At 47.5% G+C, this 23,158-nt stretch overlaps 1 protein-coding gene across 1 annotated transcript; it reads left to right on the top strand.

Moving 5' to 3' along the window:
- The first annotated feature begins 665 nt into the window (after positions 1-665).
- On the top strand, positions 666-19,380 carry LOC134404060 (carboxypeptidase A1-like). The gene is made up of 11 exons (XM_063134628.1): positions 666-730; positions 2,477-2,558; positions 5,005-5,139; positions 7,398-7,496; positions 9,371-9,472; positions 11,755-11,856; positions 13,407-13,517; positions 13,655-13,745; positions 15,553-15,752; positions 17,473-17,557; positions 19,154-19,380. The coding sequence occupies exons 1-11, from the start codon at positions 666-668 to the stop codon at positions 19,339-19,341; spliced, it is 1,260 nt and encodes a 419-aa protein (XP_062990698.1). The 3' UTR covers positions 19,342-19,380.
- Positions 19,381-23,158: the final 3,778 nt, after the last annotated feature.

The following is a 23,158-nucleotide window of genomic DNA, read 5'->3' on the forward strand; positions in this document are numbered from 1 at the left end:
AGGTTTTTAATGCTTCATGTGTGTATGTACTGTGTTTTATAGTTTTAAATTTTGTATACTTGTTTTTACCTCAATTTTAGAATTTCTGTAAACCGCCCAGAGAGCCCTGGCTATGGGAGCGGTATATAAATGTAATAAATAAATAAATAAATAAATAAATAAATAAATAAATAAAATATAAATATGGGCTAGCGAGGGTCACTCGTGGGTGCTGGTAACGTTCTCCCTGATCTCCTCCTCACCTTTTTCTGGGCCGAGTCATTGCATCGGAAGGGACGGTTTCCTCCCGGGCCCCGGAGGCCTTGCACCCCTCGGCTCCGTTCAAGCTCTCCGGGGCTAAGTGCCTCTGCTTATCTCCCAGCTGCGGCGTGTGGATGATTCAGTCATTTCTTCGTGGCGCGCCGAAGCCTGGCCAAGGTGAGAGCAAACGTTCCAGGTCCCCTCCACCCCGGTCTGGGCAGGTGGCGCATTCCCCAAGCATCAATCACCACGGGGCTGAAAGCCTCAGCTGTTTTCCACCAGAGCCGTGGGAAGGAGGGCGGCTGGCGGAGGAGAACGGTCTTTGCTGCCCGCTGGGACATGCATGAGCCACAGTTACTTAGGATGGTATATAAGGCAGGCGGAGGACGTCCCCAGTCTCCAGCTGGCGTCCGGATCTGCTGAACATGAAGGGCCTCTATGTGTTTGCGTCCCTCCTGGCGGTCGCCTTCAGCACCGAGACCTTTGTGGGGTACGTAGGCATGATCGTGGCCTGGGGAAACGGTCATGGCGGGTCTGAGCAGCAAGTCACCCTGCTCTGCTTGTTTTTCCAGGCCTTGGTGGTCCAGGGAACTCCTTACCCTGGGAGAATGACAAATATCAGACTCATGTTTTCAAATCCCAGGCTCTAAACTAGAGGGGCGGTAACGCGGCGGTAAGAACGCCTGCATTGCAGGCAGAAAAGTCCCAGGTTCAATTCCTGGCATGTTTTTACGGGAAGGATCATGAGAAGCAAACGAGAGCAGGATTAGACCCCTTTCTTCCTGAGCCCCCCACGGACAGCCACTGGCCGTTAGAGACAAGTTAGATCATCTTACCCCATTATGGTGCCCTGCAGATACTTTGGACTGCAACTCCCATCACCTCTGACCATCAGCCAGGCTGTCTTGGACTAATAGGTGTTGAAGTCTAAGACATCTGCAGGGCACCCAGTTGGGGACGGCCAGTCGGAAATGAAGCAGAGTGAGGCTGCTACCTCAGGCAGCAGATGGGGCGGCGGCGGCGATGCATTATTTGTGAACGGGAGCAGACGTGGGGATCCATGAAATACAGCTCTGCCTTCCAGTGGTAGAGTTTTGCCTTTAGGACTCCGTTACGGAGCTCCTGGTTTGCATGCAAAGGTCCCACTTTTGGCCTCTGGCATCGCCAGGCAGGACTTCTTATGTAGTCATTTCTAGGAAAGTAACCCACAGCGCAGTGTGTCCCCCTTTACAATTTGGAACAACCCTTTCAAAATCCCAGTGCATGATTACGTTTTTGTGGCTTTCTTCATTTCTGCATAAAATATTCTTTGTAGTCTCTTCAAAAGTCCTCCTACCCTAATGTAGATAATAACTGAAAGGAATTGGTGTGTTTCCCACCCACCCCTTCTGTAGATGTCTTGCATTCTGGCATTACGTGTGAATTGCTGCCTGTAGTCTTTTTTTATATACCCCTAAGCAAATAGCACCACAGCAGCACCTAGTGACAGAACCCAAGCATTACAGCACAACAAAGTGCTGGTATTAACATTTAAAGCCCTAAACGGCTTGGGGCCGGGCTATCTGAAGGAACGCCTCCTCCCATATGTACCTGCCCGGACCCTAAGGTCATCCTCAGGGGTCCTTCTCCGCGAGCCCCTGCCAAAGGAAGGGAGGCAGGTGGCTACCAGGAGGAGGGCCTTCTCTGCTGTGGCACCCCAGCTGTGGAATGAGCTCTCTAAGGAGGTTCGTTTGGCACCTACATTATATGCCTTTAGACACCAGGTGAAGACCTTTTTATTCTCCCAGCATTTTAACAGTCTATAAATAATTTTTAACTTGGTGTTTTAAATTTGTAATTTTGCATTGCTGCTGCTTTTATCTGGTTGAGCTTTTATATTGTATTTTATAGTATGGTTTTATACTGTTGTTTTATACTTTGAATGTTTTTAATTTTTGCGAACCGCCCAGAGAGCCCTGGCTATTGGGCGGTATAGAAATGTAATAAATAAATAAATCAACTTTAGCATGTCAGCCAAAGCATTTATCCAGTGTGGGATGAAGCACTCGCACATGTATCCCATTCTACAAACGATGCCTGTTTAAACTAGCAACCACTGAAGATCGTGCAAGACACAGACACAGCAAATGACCGCATCGCCATCTCCCATTCATGAAAGTCAACCGTTAGATGTGCCAACTTAGGGCGGTGATAGCAAAACACCACCAACAAGCCCTCATATAACTTGCCTCTGCAGTCAACAGGTGTTAAGGATCTTTGCTGAAGATGACTTCCAAGTGGAGAAGGTGAAGGAGTTGGAAGCATTTGATGATCTTCAGGTAACATAAAGGAACAACATTCAACCCAGCGCTTAATTTTTACTAATGGTGCCTTGCCTGAACCACCATGGCCGGTAGCACAGACTCATGGCACTTGAAGGCAGTAGAACAAGGGTGGAGTATCTCAGGCCTGTGGGTCTAATCCTGCCCGCCTGAGGTCCCAATCCAGCTCCCTGGGATTTCTCAGATTGCCACACACCCCTTCCCCTGGCCCCTCCTCCTTTCCCTTGGCTAGTGTGGTAGAGCTACGGTGACCATATGGAAAGGAGGTCTGGGCTCCTGCATCTTTAACAGTTGCATAGAAAAGGGAATTTCAGCAGGTGTCATTTGTGGGCATGCAGCACCTGGTGAAATTCCCTCTTCATCACAACAGTTAAAGCTGCAGGAGCTTTAACTGTTGTGATGAAGAGGGAATTTCACCAGGTGCTGCATGCCCGCAAATGACACCTGCTGAAATTCCCTTTTCTATGCAACTGTTAAAGCTCCTGGAGCTCTGACCTCCTTTTCATATAGTCACACTAGCTTAGAGCCCCTGTTTTGCATGCAGAAAGTCCCAGTGTCACACCCCGGCTTCTCCAGGTCGGGCTGGAAAAATTACTTCCTGTTACCTTGGAGCGCTGCTGCCAGTCCATGTAGACAGTACTGGGCTAGATGGACCAACGGTCTGACTCGGTATTAAGCAGCTTCCTATGTACCTATTGATCCTTTGGTGATTTCCCAGCTTTTGGGTAGTTTTCCCCCCATTCTAACCCCCCCCCCCACACCTACTCAAGGCTTAGTTATTGACTGTAAAAGCTTCAAGCTAAAATATGCCGGCATTTCTTGTATATTGGCCACACCCTTTCACCTCTGGCTCCGCCCACCACCAAAATGCGACCCCAAGAGTCTCTCCATAATGGAATACGGCCCTTGGGCTGAAGAGATTCTTCACCCCTGCTGTAGAAGAAGATCCCATTCGTTCCCTGCCTTTGCCACATGCAGGGGCCACCTGCTCCCAGGCTAGCCTCTGCTGCCCCATACCATCAGGGCCGGTGCTACCATAGAGGCCACTCAGGCGGCTGCCTACAGCGCCAACCTAAGAGGGGCGCCGGGCACAGCGCTGCACTCACGCTTGTTGGCTGTGAGCCGGCCCGAAGATTCAACTGGGGCTGGGCGGGCGAGATGGTGCCCAGCTGAAGCGAAGCCAGGGACGCTGGGGTGGGGATGGGGCGGCTCCATATTCAGACTTCCGGAACGCGCCCGGAAGAGAGAGAGAAAGAGAGAGAGAGAATGCATGGTTGAATGGGGTGCATCATGGGGTCTTTGAGTGAATGCATGTGTTTATGCGTGTGTTTGTTTGGAGTGAGTGAGGCTGAGTGTGTGTGTGCATGCGCGCGTGTGTGAGTTGGGGGGGATGATTTGGAGGTGATATTCCTATTAAACAATGCATTTTAGACCCTTAGACGTTCCTTTCCAATTTGTTTGCTATAATTGGCAGGACGTATTTCTTGCACTTTAAAATAAATTGAGCAGTTTCAAGTTTTGTGTTTCTCATTTTTTCCAGGAAACATCTGTTCTTAAAAATCAAAGTTGGCATTTTGGGTGGGGTGGGGTGGGGGTGAAAGTAGCTCACCTTGCCTAGGGCGCAAAATAGTGTGGTGTCGGCCCTGCATACCATGCCAGGGGCCTGCCCCCTGCGTGAAAGGACTTGAGATGGAGCAGGTGGGAAATGTATTCCTACCTTGAGGGGTCACTGTGTGGGGTGGGGGTTAGGGTGGGTGCACTTCATCTCCCATTTGCGCTCTCTCTCTCTCTCTCTCTCTCTCTCTCTCTCTCTCTCTCTCTCACACACACACACACACACACACACACACACACACACACGTATATTTTCCTTCTGATCTGCCCCAACCGGTTGCACAAGGCCTCATTAGGAGAGAAGCAGGCTGGAAAACATCTCTGGGGCTTACTGGGGGAGATCTTGTATCCTCACCCGCTCCGTCCTTGGGCTTCTTATAGAGTTAAAAGCAAGCTACATCTCTCCCCATCCTATTTTTACTCTGGGGTAGATGCAGGGAGGGGCTCCAATCTAGACCTTAAAAGCCCCCCCCCATCCCCCTCTAGGACCGCAATCCAGATTTGGAGCCCTGCATCTTCTCTAGAGTAAAAATGGAAAAAGAAGAAGGCACTGCTAGATACGAATTTAATTGCGGGGGTCAATGGGAGGGAAGGGGCTTCGTGTGAGCACCCCAAAGACACCTGCTCCTTCTGTCTGGCACCTGTCTGTCTTCCCAAAGACATCTGTCTTCTCAAAGGCATCTGTCCGTCTTCCCGAAGGCATCTGCGGAAAGCCGGATGCCAGTAAGGGGATTCTTACATCCTTGACTAGACCACTGTATGAGATATCACAAAAGATCCCCCATACATATGTATAAACACAGACATTTCTTCTCACTTCCATGCCCAGCTGGATTTCTGGCGAGCTCCAACTCATCCTGAGACCCCCATAGATGTGCGTGTCCCATTCCCCAGCCTCCAAGGGGTCAAGGTCTTCCTGGAGTCCAACAGCATCCGATACAACATCATGATTCAGGACCTCCAGGTCAGTGCCTTGCAAAGGGTTCTACACCCAGAGGCCAGGTGTAGAAACCACCTGCTTGCCTATAGGATGAAAATGTGGTATGCTATTCCCAGCAGGGCTGTCCCTATCACTTGGCAGAGGGAGGCAGCTGCTTCAGGGGTGGGAGCAATGGTGAGGTGTTGGAGAATAGAGGCGTGTGCCCCAGATGCAGCCTGCGCTGTGCCCATCTGAACTAGCCAGCTGCCCCTAGGCACGGCGGAGAACACTGACCTGTTGCCAGTGTTGAAATAAGATACAACCGCCAGTACAGTTGGCTTCTGTGCATGAAATCGGGGGTGGGTGGGACCCTCTTGTCCTTTCCTTTAGGCAGAGAAATGTCTTGGGCAAGCCCTGGGGCTAAACTTTCTCTAGTGCAATAGCCCCTGGGTGTCCAAGATGCACCGGTCTCTTCAACACCACCCCAGGTGCCATGCTTCCGTAGATTAAAACTGGGGTCTCCAACATGGTGCTTGTGGGCACCATAGTGCCCCATGGACGCTTCCTTTGATGCCTGCTAGGTTCCCTGCCTCTCCCAATTTTTATTATATTTCTTAAGATTTGAGTTTCTTGGGTGAGTTACTTTTCTTTGAGTCTCACCAGGTGCTTGTCTGTATGTCTGTTTAGCCCAGGCTTCTTCAACCTGGGGCGCTCCAGATGTGTTGGACTACAACTCCCAGAATGCCCCAGCCAGGCTGGGGCATTCTGGGAGATGCAGTCCAACACATCTGGAGCGCCCCAGGTTGAGAAAGGCTGGTTTAGCCCATTCTGGCTACGCAGTGGTGCTGCATTGTTTATACGCTGCAGCCACGATGGGGTTCTGTCTATGAAACTGCGCTTTTTCACCGTGTTGATTTAATGTGATTTTTAACTTGCTCGGAGATCACCATGGTCTTCCCTCCATCTGACTGTGGTGGCAGCCTCAGTTCACGTTGAGCCAGTGAGCATTCCTGGGGGCGGATCGAAGCCCAGGGTAGGTCACAGGAAGTGCGGGAAGGCAGGGCGATACTGATATATGTTCTAGTGACTGTTACTAGCCATTGTAGTAGAATTCTTAAGATGGGAATTGTAGTTGAAGTTTCTGGGATGTTGCACAGGGGCCTCTTGGTTCAAGCTAGAAGAATGTGTGTTACTAGAGCAACCAAGGACATAGAATCATAGAATCATAGAATAGCAGAGTTGGAAGGGGCCTACAAGGCCATCGAGTCCAACCCCCTGCTCAATGCAGGAATCCACCCTAAAGCATCCCTGACAGATGGTTGTCCAGCTGCCTCTTGAAGGCCTCTAGTGTGTGAGAGCCCACCACCTCCCTAGGGAACTGATTCCATTGCCGTACTGCTCTAACAGTCAGGAAGTTTTTCCTGATGTTGAGCTGGAATCTGGCTTCCTGTAACTTGAGCCCGTTATTCCGTGTCCTGCACTCTGGGAGGATCGAGGAGAGATCCTGGCCCTCCTCTGTGTGACAACTTTTTAAGTATTTGAAGAGCGCTATCATGTTTCCCCTCCATCTTCTCTTCTCCAGGCTAAACATGCCCAGTTCTTTCAGTCTCTCTTCATAGGGCTTTGTTTCCAGATCCCTGATCATCCTGGTTGCCCTCCTCTGAACACGCTCCAGCTTGTCTGCGTCCTTCTTGAATTGTGGAGCCCAGAACTGGACGTAATACTCTAGATGAGGCTTAACCAGGTGCCGAATAGAGAGGGACCAGTACCTCACATAATTTGGAAGCTATACTTCTATTAATACAGCCCAAAATAGCATTTGCCTTTCTTGCAGCCATATCACACTGTTGGCTCATATTTAGCTTGCGATCTACAACAATTCCAATATCCTTCTCGTTTGTAGTATTGCTGAGCCAAGTATCCCCCATCTTGTAACTGTGCCTTTGGTTTCTATTTTCTAAATGTAGAACTTGGCATTTATCCCTATTAAATTTCATTCTGTTGTTTTCAGCCCAGCACTCCAGCCTATCAAGATCACCTTGAAGTTTGTTTCTGTCTTCCAGGGTATTAGCTATCCCACCCAATTTTGTATACTTCTGGGTGGATGGAGAGAAGGAGGGATATGATAGAGAGCCCTATAGACCACAACATAGAGAGCTTTTGCAGGACATGTGCAACACCCCAGAATCATACGGGGGCTCTGAAATCAAAGCGAAATTATTTGTGAGAGGGAAACGCAACGCGAGGCGGAACTTCGCCTTGTGCTGCCTTTGCATGGCTGATTCTTCCTCTTCCTCTTCCAGTCGTTGATTGACGAGGAAAAGCTTCACATGACACGTCAACGCTTTATGCCTCGATCGATCGAGTCCTTTAACTACGGAGCATACCACACTCCGGATGAGGTTGGTGCAGTTCATCCATACTCCGACGGTTACGACTGTGCCGTTTTGTTGGGGTGGAGAGTTGTGACAATGGGGATTCAGAGGCCAGCGGGTAAAAATATTTCCCAGTTAACCCTTTGACAGTGGGAATATTCACCCTCCTCTGATCCTATCGGGCCATTCCCCCTCTGCTGCTGCTTTAGTGGTGTTTTCCTCCCTTCCGGATTACTGCTTCCTCCTTTTTCCTGGATGCCTGATCCCATCTAATCAGGGATGATGTGTTGAATGGGATGGGATGACATCGCAGTGCTAGTACTATGTAGTCCATAAGGTTGGCCTACATGATGTCATTACGGAGGGGAAACCAAGCGACGTGGGAATGAGGGCAATGCTTGCTGCATTAGTTGTCGCAGTGATGCTAGCCAATCAGGGATCACACAGGGAATGAGATGTGCATAGACAATCAGGTATTGCACTGTGGAGGTGCATGGTACCTTGGGTAAAGCCAACTCAGAAAGATAACGAGAGAGAGTGTTGTAAACGAAGAAGTGAACATTTTTGCAAGTGTTACTGATAATTGAGGCAAGTGTTTTTCCGCACTGCTGAAAACATTCCTGAAAACAGTGAGCAGATCTGGCTCCACTCTCTCATCTCATTCAATAGCCAACAGGGAAGGGCTGTAGCCCAGTGGTAGGACACATGTCTTGCCTTCAGAAGGTCCCAGGTTTGATTTCCGGTGTCTCCAGGTAGGGCTGGAAAAAGCCTTGCCTGAAACCCTGGAGAGCCGCTGTTGCCAGTCAGTGTCAACAGTACTGAACTGGATGGGCCAATGGTATAAGGCAGTATAAGGCAGCTTCCTATGTTCCTAATAGGAGGATGTTCCAGTTGGGCCAGTTCAACAGGCTGGACATCCTGTTCCAATGGAGGAATCGTATTGCTGCCCGGTTTTCCTTTCCTGAGTCTTCTGTTCCTCATTCCGGAGCACCAGCCTCATAGACACCTCAACAAGTGGTGGTGTGTGGAGCCTACCACGTTGTCCTGCTGCTTCCCCTTCTGGTCCTACTAGCAGTGCCTTATACCCTTCTCTGTTGATCATCGTGGTAGCTGATGGGGCCACAATCCGGATTCATGATGATTCTATGCATGATCTCATAAGGCAGCCTTCCTCAACCTGGGGCTCTCCAGATGTGTTGGACTACAACTCCCAGAATGCCCCAGCCAGCTCTGGCTGGGGCATTCTGGGAGGTGCAGTCCAACACATCTGGAGCGCTCCAGGTTGAGGAAGTCTGTCATAAGGAGATAAGGCAGCTAACCTCTCTACTCCTGGCCAGAGGACCCACAAGGGCCCCTAGGGAAGGCACGGCCAGTCAGGTGGAAAGTTGGTCCATCCCACAGTTTAATTCACTAATTTTGCTACGTAGAAGACAATGGAAAATAAATCCCTGGGTAGTATCCAATATTAGTCCTATGTAGAGTAGACTGAGCCTCATGTGGCGCAGAGCGGTAAAGCAGCAGTTTCTGCAGCTGAAACTCTCCCCACGGCCTGAGTTCAATCCCAGCGGAAGCTGGTTTCAGGCAGCCGGCTCGGGTCGACTCAGCCTTCCATCCTTCCGAGGTCGGTAAAATGAGTACCCAGTTAGCTGGGGGAAAGGGAATCACGGCCGAGGAAGGCAATGGCAAACCACCCCGCTATAAGGCCTGCCAAGTCCCTCCAAGAGTCAGTGCTTGCACAAGAGGAGGTAGAGTAGACCCATTTTAATGAAACGGGATTCACTCTGCATAGGACTGACATTGGATACTACCTCCCATTCTTTCTCAAGGCAGAATTTTAGAAGATAGACTCTTCTAGAAACGCACACATTTTGGCCTTATTAACTCTTCTCTCTGTTCACTAGATCAATGCTTTTATGGACGTTCTAGTGAGTGAAAGGAGTTTCCTGGTTAGTAAAATCGTGATTGGGAGGAGTTATGAGAACCGCCCAATCAACGTCTTGAAGGTAAATCAGCCCCACATTGGCCAATGTGGGGCCTTCTCTCTTTTTGGGATACCGAGTTCAGTGGGATGACTCCTGGCTGGGTACTTGCAAGGTGGATTTAGGATTCGTGGTTATCCAGTTTGCAGGCTGAGACGTGAGAGGTGAAAAGTGTCACCTTAGATGCACCAGCATCTGAGAGTGCCTAATAATAGCACATAGTTGGTCAATTGGGGTCCAATTAGACAGTACATGGCAAATGTGTACAACGTCCATTATGTTTTTGAAAAGCAGTAATGGGAGACGAGAAGTGTAAATAATAATAATAATAATAATAATAATAATAATAATAATAATAATTTTATTTAATACCTACGTCTCCCGCTGGATCGAGGCGAGGAACAACACTAAATACAATATAAAACATAAAATTAGTTAAAAGAGCCTATAAAACCAATACAACATTAAAATAACCATCACACCAAATTCTTAGGTTTAAAATTCATCTGGGTAGGCCTGCCAGAAGAGACTAGTCTTTACAGCTGTCCTAAAGTTAGAGGTAGCATTAAGCTGACGAATCTCCTCTGGCAGGCCATTCCACAGTCTGGGGGCGGCAGAAGAGAAGGTCCTCTGGGTAACGTCTGTCAGCCTTGTTTTTGTTGGCTGGAGTAAATTCTTCCCAGAGGACCTGAGTGTGCGGGGCGGATTGTATGGGGGAAGGTGATCCACAGGTAACCTGGACCCAAATCATCTCGGGCTTTAAAGGTGATAACCAACACTTTATATTTCGCCCGGAAACTAGTTGGGAGCCAGTGGAGTGATTTTAAAGTTGGAGGAATAATGATGGGTTTTCATCTCAAAATCCACCTCCAGAAGTTGCATTCCCATCTACAGAGGGGAAAGTAGGTAATGAATGGTTAAAGCAGGAAAATGTTGTGTTCCTAGTGGGTTTTTTTGTTTGTAGACAAACCTAATGTTGAAATAGGAAATGGGACGGAGCTGGAAATTCCATAATTGGCCTCAGGTTTTAGCCCACTGCTTGGTGGCCTTGGTTGCACTTTCCCAGCCTAATGACATTCCAGTCTTTTAGATCGTAAGAGGAGAGGGTAGGGCAGCCTTCCTCAACCTGGGGCGCTCCAGATGTGTTGGACTGCATCTCCCAGAATGCCCCAGCCAGCTGGCTGGGGCATTCTGGGAGTTGTAGTCCAACACATCTGGAGCGCCCCAGGTTGAGGAAGGCTGGGGTAGGGGGTTGCCCAACTCCCTGCACCATAGGCAGCGGGCCAACCATCAACCTGGTAGACTTCTACCACCCCTTACGTCTCCCTAAGCAGGAGCCGGGGGACTCTCATACCTTTCACGACACATGTGGGGCCCAGAAATAAGGGTTCAAGCCAACACACTCCATTTCAAGCCCCAAGCCTAAAACTCTAAATGGCAGCAAGACCAAACAGACAACTGTGAATTTAGTACCAAGGCATAAGTGGAATAAGGCACGCACAAACTTTGAAATAGATGCGATGTTTATTTACAGTAAGAAAGGGGGTAAAACGGGTGTACAAATATCAGAAAACCCAGAGAAACCCTTTGGAACAATGCTGCAGGCAAAAGTAAGCAAAGCAACACCTATCCTATCCTATCCATTACCTAAGCGACGGTCTACGAATAGGACAGAGCCCAATTCAGAATCTGAAAGCCAGACGACCAACCCAAAGACCAAGGGATGATGTGGAGAATTTGGATAGGGAGACATTTTTCTCCCTCTCCCATAATACAAGAACCCAGTGGGGTCATCCCATGAAGCTGAGGGGTGGGAGATTCAGGACAAAGAAAAGGAAGGACTTCTTCACACAGCCCGTAGGTAGACTATGGGACTCACTACCACAGGATGTAGTGATGGCCACCAATTTGGATGGCTTTAAAAGGGGGTTGGATAAATTCCTGGAGGAGGAGAAGGCTATCCATGGCTACTAGCCTTGATGGTTGTGTGCTACCTCCAGTATTCAAGGCAGTAAGCCTGTGTGCACCAGTTGCTGGGGAACATGGGTGGGAGGGTGCTGTTGCACCATGTCCTGCTTTATTGGTCCATGGTGATCAACAGCTGGTTGGCTGCTGTGTGAACAGAGCGCTGGACTAGATGTACCCTTGGTCTGATGCAGCCTCAGGGCTCTTCTGATGTTCTGATGTTCTTACTGGGTCACTGGTAAATAGATTTGGGGTTTGGGCCCCATAGGTCCAGACCTACCAAAGCCTCTGGGACTGGCAGAAGTAGGGATAATGGTTTCCCTTCTTTGCTTTCCACACAGTTCAGCACAGGGGGAACCAAGCGCCCAGCGATCTGGATCGACACCGGCATCCACTCTCGTGAATGGGTCACTCAGGCCAGCGGAGTCTGGTTTGCGAAGAAGGTACGGGCTGCCATTTCCTCTCAAAGTCGTATTTTTGATCAGCGGGAGGAAGGGAAGCAGAGGAACGGTTGTCTCGCTGGCTACTATAGACCCATTGAAATGAACGCCAAATTAGCCGCTGTGCAAATTGACACACGAGTAATGGTCACAGGCGGCACTCAGGAGCCTCCGAATCTCAGCATTTAGTTATCGTCAGTTCCTAGTCCTCAGCTGCAGAGATAGGTTTGGAAGCGTGAAAGAAGATGAATGGGGAGGAGGCAATATGGGATTATCTGCCTCCCTGGATAGTCTTTTTCCATTCCCTGTGGTTTTCAGAAGAGAAACAACATTGCCCCAAAATTCAAATATACAGTAGAGGCTGGTGGCTCTGGTGTCAGTGGGTCGGCGATTCAGCTCTGGGTTTCAGTCATAACTCTAAAGGAGCCATCCGAGCACCTTGGTTCTGACCTGATGCAGATTTTCTGCCCCACTGGCATTAGAGCCACCAGCCTCCACTGCAAATATATTCAAATATGTCGCTTATTTAGCTCATACCAATTGCAGGATTCCCGGCTTCCAGCCTGGCCGGCGTTTGATGCCCAACACATTCTCCTTATTATTTATTTATTTATTTATTTATTTATTACTTTTTTATACTGCCCATCTGCCGAGGCTCTCTGGGCAGTGCACAATCAAAACAATCAAATACAACAAATATAGATAAATTTTAAATGTTAAATATAAAACCAGCTAAGTTAAAATCCAGGAAAAGCCAGTGTGAAAAGGCATGTTTTCAGGAGGTGTTTAAAAATTGTTACGTTTTCTGCCTCTGGAACCGCAATGATCTGCCATTCATAGAATTATAGAATAGTAGAATTGGAAGGGGCCTGTAAGGCCATTGAGTCCAACCCCCTGCTCAATGCAGGAATCCACCTTAAATAGGGTGGCCATATAGAAAGGAGGACCAGGCTCCTGTATCTTTAACAATTGTATAACAAAGGGAATTTCAGCAGATGTCATTGGTATGCATGCAGCACCTGCTGAAATCCCCTCTTCATCACAACAATTAACGCTGCAAGAGCTATACTAGAGTGACCCGATACAAAAGAGGAATGGGCTCCTGCAATTTTAATCCTTCTGATAAAGAGGGAATTTCACCAGGTGCTGCTTGCATACAAATGACACCTGCTGAAATTCCCTTTTCAATACAACTGTTAAAGATACAGGAGCCCTGTCCTCCTTTCCATATGGTCACTCTACCTTAAAGCATCCCTGACAGATGGCCGTCCAGCTGCCTCTTGAAGGCCTCTAGTGGCCCACCACCTCCCTAGGTAATTGGTTCCATTGTCGTACTGCTCTAACAGTCAGGAAGTTTTTCCTGATGTCCAGCCTGCATCAGGAAAAATTCACACCTGTGGCAGTGGCCAGCAAAGAGAAATGAACCTCAGCTGCAAATGCGTCCTCTTCTTTTACCATAACGTCTCCTCTAGAGTAGACCCTAGCTCTGTTGAGCAAATACACAACGGATACTTGATCCTTAGCACACATCCCTTTTCATTTATCTCATTCAGATTGTGGATAGTTACGGCAAGGATCCATCCCTGACCTCCATCCTGGACAACTTCGATATCTTCCTCGAAATCATCACCAACCCTGATGGTTTTGCTTATACCCACAGCAAGGTATCCAATTCCCTCCTTTTACTCTCTGGGCTGGGATTGAGGTGGGGAGATTGAATGCACCCAGCACGAAACTTTTAGCTTCACGAGCATCTCTGTGACTTTTGAAATGCATCGACGGATCTTCCTGGCTGTTACAGAACCGCATGTGGCGCAAGACCCGGTCTCCCAACAGTGGATCGTCCTGTATCGGAGTAGACCCCAACAGGAACTGGGATGCAGGCTTTGGAGGTAAAGGCGTTTTTTCTTTTGTTTGTTTTTCTCCTGTGGGTGGATTCAGACAGGAGCCTCTTCCGTCTCTGTTCCTCCCCTGCCATCAAAAGACAGCAGAGTTTTTTCTGGCCAAGTGGAACATCATTCATAGAATCATAGAATAGCAGAGTTGGAAGGGGCTTGCAAGAGGCTTCCAACCCCCTGCTCAATACAGGAATCCACCCTAAAGCATCCCTGACAGATGGGTGTCCAGCTGCCTCTTGAAGGCCTCTAGTGTGGGAGAGCCCACAACCTCCCTAGGTAACTGGTTCCATTGTCGCACTGCTCTAACAGTCAGGACGTTTTTCCTGATGTCCAGCTGGAATCTGGCTTCCTGTAACTTGAGCCCGTTATTCCACGTCCTGCACTCTGGGAGGATCGAGAAGAGATCCTGGCCCTCCTCTGTGTGACAACCTTTTAAGTATTTGAAGAGTGCTCTCATGTCTCCCCTCCATCTTCTCTTCTCCAGGCTAAACATGCCCTGTTCTTTCAGTCTCTCTTCATAGGGCTTTGTTTCCAGACCCCTGATCATCCTGGTTGCCCTCCTCTGAACATGCTCCAGCTTGTCTGCGTCCTTCTTGTATTGTGGAGCCCAGAACTGGACGCAATACTCTAGATGAGGCCTAACCAGGGCTGAATAGAGAGGAACCAGGACCTCACGCGATTTGGAAGCTATACTGCTATTAATGCAGCCCAAAATAGCATTTGCCTTTCTTGCAGCCATATCGCACTGCTGGCTCATATTCAGCTTGCGATCGACAACAATTCCAAGATCCTTCTCGTTTGTGGTATTGCTGAGCCAAGTATCCCCCATCTTGTAACTGTGCCTTTGGTTTCTATTTCCTAAATGTAGAACTTGGCATTTATCCCTATTAAATTTCATTCTGTTGTTTTCAGCCCGGCATTCATTCATTGCTTGAATGGGACCCTCCTTCCGAGTGCCTTTCTTCATGAGGCTTCTATTATGCACTCGTGATTGGTCACTCATGATAATTTGTGGGTCATTTACACAGCCCTGTGTATTGCTTCCATGGTGAAGCACGCAAGTAACATTTCTCTTCTCCCACCAGTCCGTGTTTTACAAGTGCGCCTACATTCTTGACATGTTAGAGCAATAAAACCGAACTTCCGTTTGGTAATTCTGAAGCAGCCTGCGCCAACCTGAAGCTCTGCAGATATATGTGTTGCACTGGGGGATTATGGAAGTGGGGGTGATGGTAGCCACTTACAGACAACCAAAAAAGAGGAACTGCATCACCCAAAAAGGCGGCTAGAAAAGGACACCACTTTGCATAACTTTGCATGTTATGCAAAAGTTTCTGGTTGGACATCAGGAAAAACTTCCTGACTGTTAGAGCAGTATGACAATGGAACCCATGACCTAGGGAGGTGGTGGGCTCTCCCACCCTAGAGGCATTCAAGAGGCAGCTGGACAGGGATGCTTTAGGGTGGATTCCTGCATTGAGCAGGGGGTTGGCCTCAATGGCCCCTTCCAACTCTACTATTCTATGATTCTATTTATATGTATAGGTACAAATTTAACAACAAAATTGCAGTGAAACCACACCACGGAAAGGTGCAGTTTCAGGGGTTAAAGCCTGACGTGGCTGCGTGTTGGCAGCTGCGTCATATAAACAATGCAGCACCACTGCGCAGTCATTGTGTGGTATATAGGGCATATAGACAAATCCCAGTAGGTTTGGGAAGGGCTGCCCTTCTGAAGTGCGTGACCGGAGTTCTTCTCAATCAACAGCTATCAAAATGTTTGTGTTCTCTTTTTTTCCAGGGGCTGGCTCCAGTGGGAACCCTTGCACCGATACTTACCGTGGGGCCTACCCCAACTCTGAATCTGAGGTGAAATCCATCGTCGACTTTGTGCAGAGTCACGGCAACATCAAAGCCTTCATCTCCATCCACAGCTACTCCCAACTTCTCCTCTATCCTTACGGCTACACGAAGCAGCCGGCTGCAGATCATGAGGAGCTGGTATGCCTTAGCAGCACCAAACACTCTTTTTCCAGGGTCTGACCCCCACCCCCAGTGGGGTAGTGCTACATTTTGAAGTGCAGGCCCTCTTCAGGACTGTCCGCACCCCCAACAAGAGTCCCAAAATGCGGGCTGCTGTGTTGATTCCGATCAACAAATCAAATCTAGCACTTCTCATCTCTACCAGGCGTAGGTCTTTTGGAACATAAGAAGTGCCCTGATGCTGGATCAGACCAAGGGTCCATCTAATCCAGTGCTCTGTTCACACAGTGGCCAACCAGCCATCAGCCAGGGATGAACAAGGCAGGACATGGTGCAGCAGCACCCTCCCGCCCATGTTCCCCAGCAACTGATGGACACAGGCTTATTGCCTTGAATACTGGAGATTCTGAAAGTGAACAGATCTTAACTGCCCATCCAAGACCACCCCAAAATACTTCGTAATACAAGAAAGATTACTCACAGTAGGTGGGTTGAAGGAATCTGCCTGGCAGGTGAAGCTCTCTGAGCGTTCATCAGCTTGCCGTGGCCCACCCTAACCCCCACCCCTGACTTTGGACTCCATGAGTCGGCCTGACTTGATCTGCATTGAGTCAGGGCAATTTGTGGGTTTGGGTTCCTTTAAAAAAGGCATAAAAATGGGATTGTGAGGAGCTCTAAAAGGATCTCTCCAAACTGTGAGAATGGGATTCCAAATGGTAAATGCAGCTCACGGTAAGCAATTGTAAAGTGATCCGCATTGGGGCAAAAATGCCCGACCAACCCAGTGTGCAGCTGCTTGCTATAAAGAAGGCAGACTCCGCGATAGGCATAATTGGAAAAGGAAATGAGAATAAAACGGCCGGTATCACACTGCCTTTATACAATTCTATGGTGCGACCACACTTAGAAGAGTGTGTACAGTTCTGGTCACCACACCTAAAAATGGATATTATAGAGCTGGAAAAAGGGCAGAAAAGGGCAACTGAAATGATGAAGGGGCTGGAGCATCTCCCCTACGAGGGAAGGTTACATCAACTGGGACTGTTTAGCTTGGGGAAAAGGAGGCTGAGGGGAGACCTGATAGAGGTGGACAAGATCATGCATGGTGCGGAGAACGTGGAGACATTTTTCTCCCTCTCTCAAAATACTAGAACCCAGTGGGGTCGTCCCATGAAGCTGATGGGTGGGAGATTCGGGACAGATCAAAGGAAGGACTTCTTCACACAGCACATAAAGCAGATAAAGGAAATTCTTCATGCAGTTCATACTAAAACTATGGAATTCACTTCCACAGTGATGGCCGCCAATTTGGATGGCTTTAAAAGGGGTTGGATAAATTCCTGGAGGAGAAGGCTATCAAGGGCTACTGATGGCTGTGTGGTACCCCCAATATCAAAGGCAGTATACATCAGTTGCTGGGGAGCATGGGCAGGACTTGTGTCCTGCTTATGGGTCCCTGGTTGTGGGGGTTCCTGGTCAACAGCTGGTTGGCCACTGCATGAACGGATTGCTGGACTAGATGGACCCTTGGTCTGATCCAGCATGGCATGTTCTTAATTTGAAACAAAAGGGAGGAAATATCAGACAAGGTCCTCTCACCAAACCTGCATCTTTGGGCTGTGTTGCCCCTCCTCATCTTCAAATACGTTGCAGAGAGATCCTTAGTTTCTCAGCCCCATGTATTTCTGCCTTTTCTAGGTCTCATTTTGCCTCTTCTTCCTTCCTTGTTGCCTTTCAGGATGCTGTTGCTAAGAAGGCCGTTGCTGCCCTTGCTTCCTTGTATGGGACCAAATATACATACGGGAGCATCATCAACGGCATCTGTAAGTAACTCGAGTGAGGAAACAAGCACAGTCCTCCAAGCCATGAGGGGGCGCCCAACTGTTTTGAACTGAACTATGTTTTATCACCAAGACTACTGCAGCTTTCCCCATCCTGGTCCACTTCAGATGTGTTACACTACAACTCTATCATCCCTGACCATTGGATATGCTGTCTGGGATGATGGGACATGTAGTCCAATGCACCAGATTGGCAAGGGGCTGCACTAGTTTTCTTCTGAGGCTCTGGTGCTGGTCATGTTTTGATGTATGTCCATCCCACAATGCTCTGTGCCACCCCGTGGTTCGATTGAACATTGATTTTGTGTACAAAACGTTCTTGAAGATGCCAACGCAAGGAGCAGATTGGCTGGTCCAGTTTCAGATAGAACAGTTGCTGAGCAACTGGCCCATGGGTTGCCCATGGATGGTCAGGGTTCAGGACAGGACTTGTATTCATTCATATGTGGTTGAATGAAAGACTTCAGCTTTCTTAGACATAGTGGCCGTGTTCAGAAGACACCTTAAACCACGGCTTTAACCATGGTGAATAAAGCAAAAGCCTTATTCACTGTGGTTAAAGCCATGGTTTAAAGTGTCTTCTGAACAGGTCCAGTATGTCAGTCTTTTTGCACAAATGCCTGGGCCAACTGTAAGAGCGGCCACTTAGGTTAAGTCTGCAGGTTGCAAGATCAATGTGGAAGAGTGACTGTAGGATGAGTGGTTGAGAGATAATTTATTAATGGTATTTTTACACGGCTCTATAATTGAGAGATGCTTTCTTGGGTTGAAAAAACGGAGGTCCCTCCACAGAAAGTTTAATTTCCTGTCCCAAATATGTTTGGGGAAAAAATAAAGTGGAAGGAGAATGTGGAGGGAACTGATTGGAGAAGAGATTAAGTATAGAACAGCTGAGTTCTCCTGGCTACCAGAAAATTCTCTCGGCCCTTTTTTGGTTTTTAAGAATTTCTCTTAAAAGTCTCATATGTATTCTGGGTTTTCTCTTTAACCAAGAGCAAAACCACTTATATATAAACTTTTTTTAAAAAAACAAACACTTCCATCTTCTTCAAATTTTGTGTGTGTTTATGAAGCCAGGCTTTCCTGCATTGAGCAGGGGGTTGGACTCGATGGCCTTGTAGGCTCCTTCCAACTCTGCTATTCTATGATTCTATGGTATAACTGAAGCCATACGCATGTACCTGGATGGGACAAGCAAACAGCCCAGGGTCTGGAGTTCTCTCCCCAACCAGATGCACCCTCCAGATGCGATGGACTAAAATTTCATTATACCCAAACAACATGGCCAGACTAGCTGGAGATGAAGGGAGTTTGGGTATGAGAATGCTTCATTGGATTTGGGTGCAAGCCTTAAGGCTTATGTCCACCAGGAAGCTGCCGAGAGAAGATTATGGGTCTCTGCTTTATTTTCGATGAAGCACTATTGCGTTTCAATAGGCAACACTGCTAAATTGCCATTTTCTGTGAATTTTTCTGTATGGGAGGAATTAACAGAAGTTTCACAGCGCAGATGTGATATGGCTGTGTATGTGTGTATGTGTGTGTGTGTTTTAATGTGTGCCCGTTTTCTTGATCTAGACCAAGCAAGTGGTGGAACTATTGACTGGACCTACAACCAAGGCATTAAATATTCTTATACATTTGAGCTGCGAGACAAAGGCACGAGTGGGTTCTTGCTCCCTGCAAAACAAATCATCCCTACCGCTGAGGAGACATGGCTGGGCCTGATGGTCATCATGGAGCACACACGAGATCACCCATATTAAAACCAGAGCAGAGGGGCGGTTTTCTCAGGAGGCAACCAATTCACAGTCTCCTTGGCAATAATAAATGAATGAATAAAGAGAAGCCACTGTTTTGTTGTCTTATTCTTGCAAATAAGTTCTTCTAATTTCATGTTGCACTCTTCTTCCACTAAAAATGATTCAAAGCGATGGGAGACTGGAGGAATATAATGATCTTCTGTAAAATACTGGAAGAGCCTCTTTGGTATAAGGGTAGGAAGCAAAGATCCTCACTAGCTTGTAGTGTTGGGGAATTTTATAAATGATAAAACCTTTAGGATGTTGTCTCAGGACTTGTTCACATGACTACCTGTGTGTGGTTGGCTGTGGTTCGTGGGCACCCTTCACACGCAAGGTTTGGTTACGAACATGTGCCAAAGTGGGCGTCATTCCAACAAGACTCCCGTTCCCTTTTGATACTGAACCCAAAAGCACCTAATGTCTCAAAAGACATTTAAAACCTCGCTACAAATCAAAACAGTACCTTTGGCAGTTAGTATCTGGTGATAACCCATAAAAGGCTCATTATAGCGAATGATTATCTTTTTATTGAGCTAGAAACAACGTAAAAGCCAAACTATACACGAAAAAACTAACTCACCCCACTCCAAAGCAGCAGCAGCACCAAACCATTTGACATAATTAACCTAACGAGCACAATATACAAAATCCACAAAGCCAATAAGAGGATCAAAGCATGCTGAGCTTTTCTTCCGATGCCAAGGATTAAAAAGAGTCTCTTCTTCAAAACGGAGGAATAAAGAATGCGCCTGTCTTTTCGTTACACAAGACGGTATTTAGGAAGTCCAGGGCCAAGTAGTTCAAGTCTTGGTACAAGAGTTTATGCATTTGAAACAACAACAACAAAGACACTGAACCATCCAGAGTAAAAGAAAGGAAGCCTTCCCTTAGAAAACAGGTCCCAAACACATAGACACACACACACGAACGCCTGACGTTTGTAAATGGACTTGGTGATGATCTTGCAGTTTGCCACTGATACTGTCATTCGAAGCAGTTGCACAAAATTAAGCATTTCGGATTAAGAAAAAATGAAGACATCGTATCAGGCTAGGGGCACATCTGTCTTAAACACTATATTCATTTCAAACCAGTTTGCCCTCCTGAGTTTTGCCAAGGAATTCTGGAAGTTGTACTTTGTGCCAAGCAGTGAAAACTTCTGTCAGACGTGCTTAACCCACTTACTGTGTGACGGTTTCCAGGATTCCTTCGGCACATTCCAGATGGTTTCAGTGTACGCAGGCCCTCATATATTAAATTACATTTAAAAATGCAGGCTTTTTTATTTAAAAATATGGGATTAAGTACCGCTAGGCACACCAACATTCTGGCTTGCAAGGAAAGCTCCACACAGATCCATTTACTTTACATAAATATTAAACAGGGAGGTTCACTGCAGACTAGGTGGAAGCAGCACATACACCAAGACCAAATGTCAACCAACTAACCATCAGTCTTGTCATTTATCATAAATATGTGACATTTAAATATAACTCATTTCAAACTGAGAAGTAATCACTGTCAGATAAAACAAGGTGGGGGGGCATTAGGAATATGGGGGCAGGATGGGGGAGGGGAAACACAGGGGTGTCTCCATGACTTGGCTATATAAGCCCCCAAGCTTACCTGAAAGACTCCTCATTTAGGGCAGAACCTTCAGTTCCCAACTCTTGGCTCACAGCAATTTACACCAGCTGCCCTTGGACCATCAATTTTTTTAAAAAAAATGCTCAAAGTGAACATTCAAAGAAGCCAAACAACAAAAATCAAATAGAACTGCTTAGGATACTGCGAAATCAGTCTTTAAGCAGATGCCTTCCTACAGCTGCGGAGTAAAATGTTTTTGCAGCCAACCTCCCTTAAAATTCTGCTGACCATACAGGGAAAGAGATCCTGGGCAAAGGCGTTCAAGCAAAGGCAGAATGAAAACAGTCATGAAGCTGAAGAGCACTGATCTTCTTAGTCGTCATGGGTAAACCTTTGCTTCTCAGATTTTAAAATCCTGCAATGTAGGTTCATATAAAAATAGATATCTTTACAAATCTGTATAAAAAGGAGAACCCCCCGCCCTCAAAGTGTAGCTTACCGGATTGTAGATGCTGAAGGAGAATGCAGTGGTCTGGAATTTGCAGGATTGCAAATTCCAGACCACTGTAATGTCAGTTGCAAATTCCAGACCACTGTAATGTCAGTTGCAAATTCCAGACCACTGTAATGTCAGTGACATGCAAGGCTTTTCAAAGTCATGGCTCCTAAGACTTTACATCCTATGTACAGAGCAAAACTGAGGGCCCCGGGGCTGCTTCTAGAACAGCCTTCCTCAACCTGGGGCGCTGCAGATGTGTTGGACTACAACTCCCAGAATGCCCCAGCCAGCTGGCTGGGGCATTCTGGGAGATGCAGTCCAACGCATCTGCAGCGCCCCAGGTTGAGGAAGGCTGTTCTAGAAGCTTATGAACACCAAAGGGAATTCTAATGCCACCAATGGAATTCTAGCGGTGTTCTAACCATCTTGCAGACTTGACAGACCTCCAGTTGCAGCTTGAAGGAGGAAAAAAAAACCCTCTCCTGCTCGATTAGGGTTTGATTCTGGAGTTTGGGAGCCATCCTTCTCAAGGTTGGGTTTCCACGTACTGTTACTTTCTACAGCAATGATTTTGGAATGAACCCCATGTAGATCCACACTTGAAAGCAGCTGCAAGCAGAACGGGCTCAGCGATGTTCACATCCAAAAAACAACCAACACTACTGTGCTGGCAAATAGTACAGGCCAAAGAGCCATCACCTGGTCAGGTAACATCCCCATTTGTCACCTCCTTGGGTACCAGCAGCTTCTACCTTAACATGCAAGTCTTTACCACCTCCTAGAGGGCACCAGATGAACGTGTTTAAGGCAGTGCTTTATGGAGGAAGTGGAAGCCTGAAAGGTTTTGGTAAACTGTCGGAGGCCAAAGTCTCAAACCTGAAAGGCAACGTCATTCCTCAACTCTATACATATTCTTATAGAATCAGCAACCGTAACTGAGGTGGGGGGTTTACAAATAAAATACTCAACACAGGTAGCGATAGAGCTTGTGCCTCCCAGGACATCTAATGGAAAATCATGTTCTGTGAAAAATACTTGCGGAATGACCCGCATATAGAAATGCGCCTGGAAGACAGCGCACTGGAATGGATAGCCGTGCAGATTTTCTTCTGTAAAGATCGGTTCGGAGGGAGCCCTGCTCTCAGATCTTCCCTCGAAACTGAATGTACATTTTCAGTTCCACGTGGATTGTTCTATAGGAGTAATTCCAGCAGCAAAACGCTGCCCTGGAACTGTCCCTTCAAAACAAGTGGAGGGTGTGGGGGAGCTCTCCGCTGACTGAGAGCCCTAGAGATCCCCGACGGGTTCACATTTTGGAAATGAGGGAAGGCAGCTCCTATACCGGGAGCAGGAGAGAGAGGAGAACGAAGGGGCTTAGCCAGAGCAAGCTGTAAGCTCTGACCATTATGCTAAGCAGGATCAGAGTTACAGCAATATGCTGTCCATAAATAACCTCTGGAGAGGAGACGTCCATGACATCAGGCATTGGCACTCAAGCCAAAAGATTACAGGCCAAGAGATTATTGCTCCAGTTTCTGTTTGACATGGACAAGAAACCAGCTTGTCCAAAGAGCTGTGTTTGGGAAGCGCAGGAAAATCTCTGCTACCTGCAACGTGAGCCACAGGTGGAAGGAACTGACAGCAACACTACTTGGACAGTATCTGTGTGCAGGTCTCAGCAGGGGTAATTCC

Source organism: Elgaria multicarinata, chromosome 9, assembly GCF_023053635.1.
Source record: "Elgaria multicarinata webbii isolate HBS135686 ecotype San Diego chromosome 9, rElgMul1.1.pri, whole genome shotgun sequence".
Taxonomy (NCBI): Eukaryota; Metazoa; Chordata; class Lepidosauria; order Squamata; family Anguidae; genus Elgaria; species Elgaria multicarinata.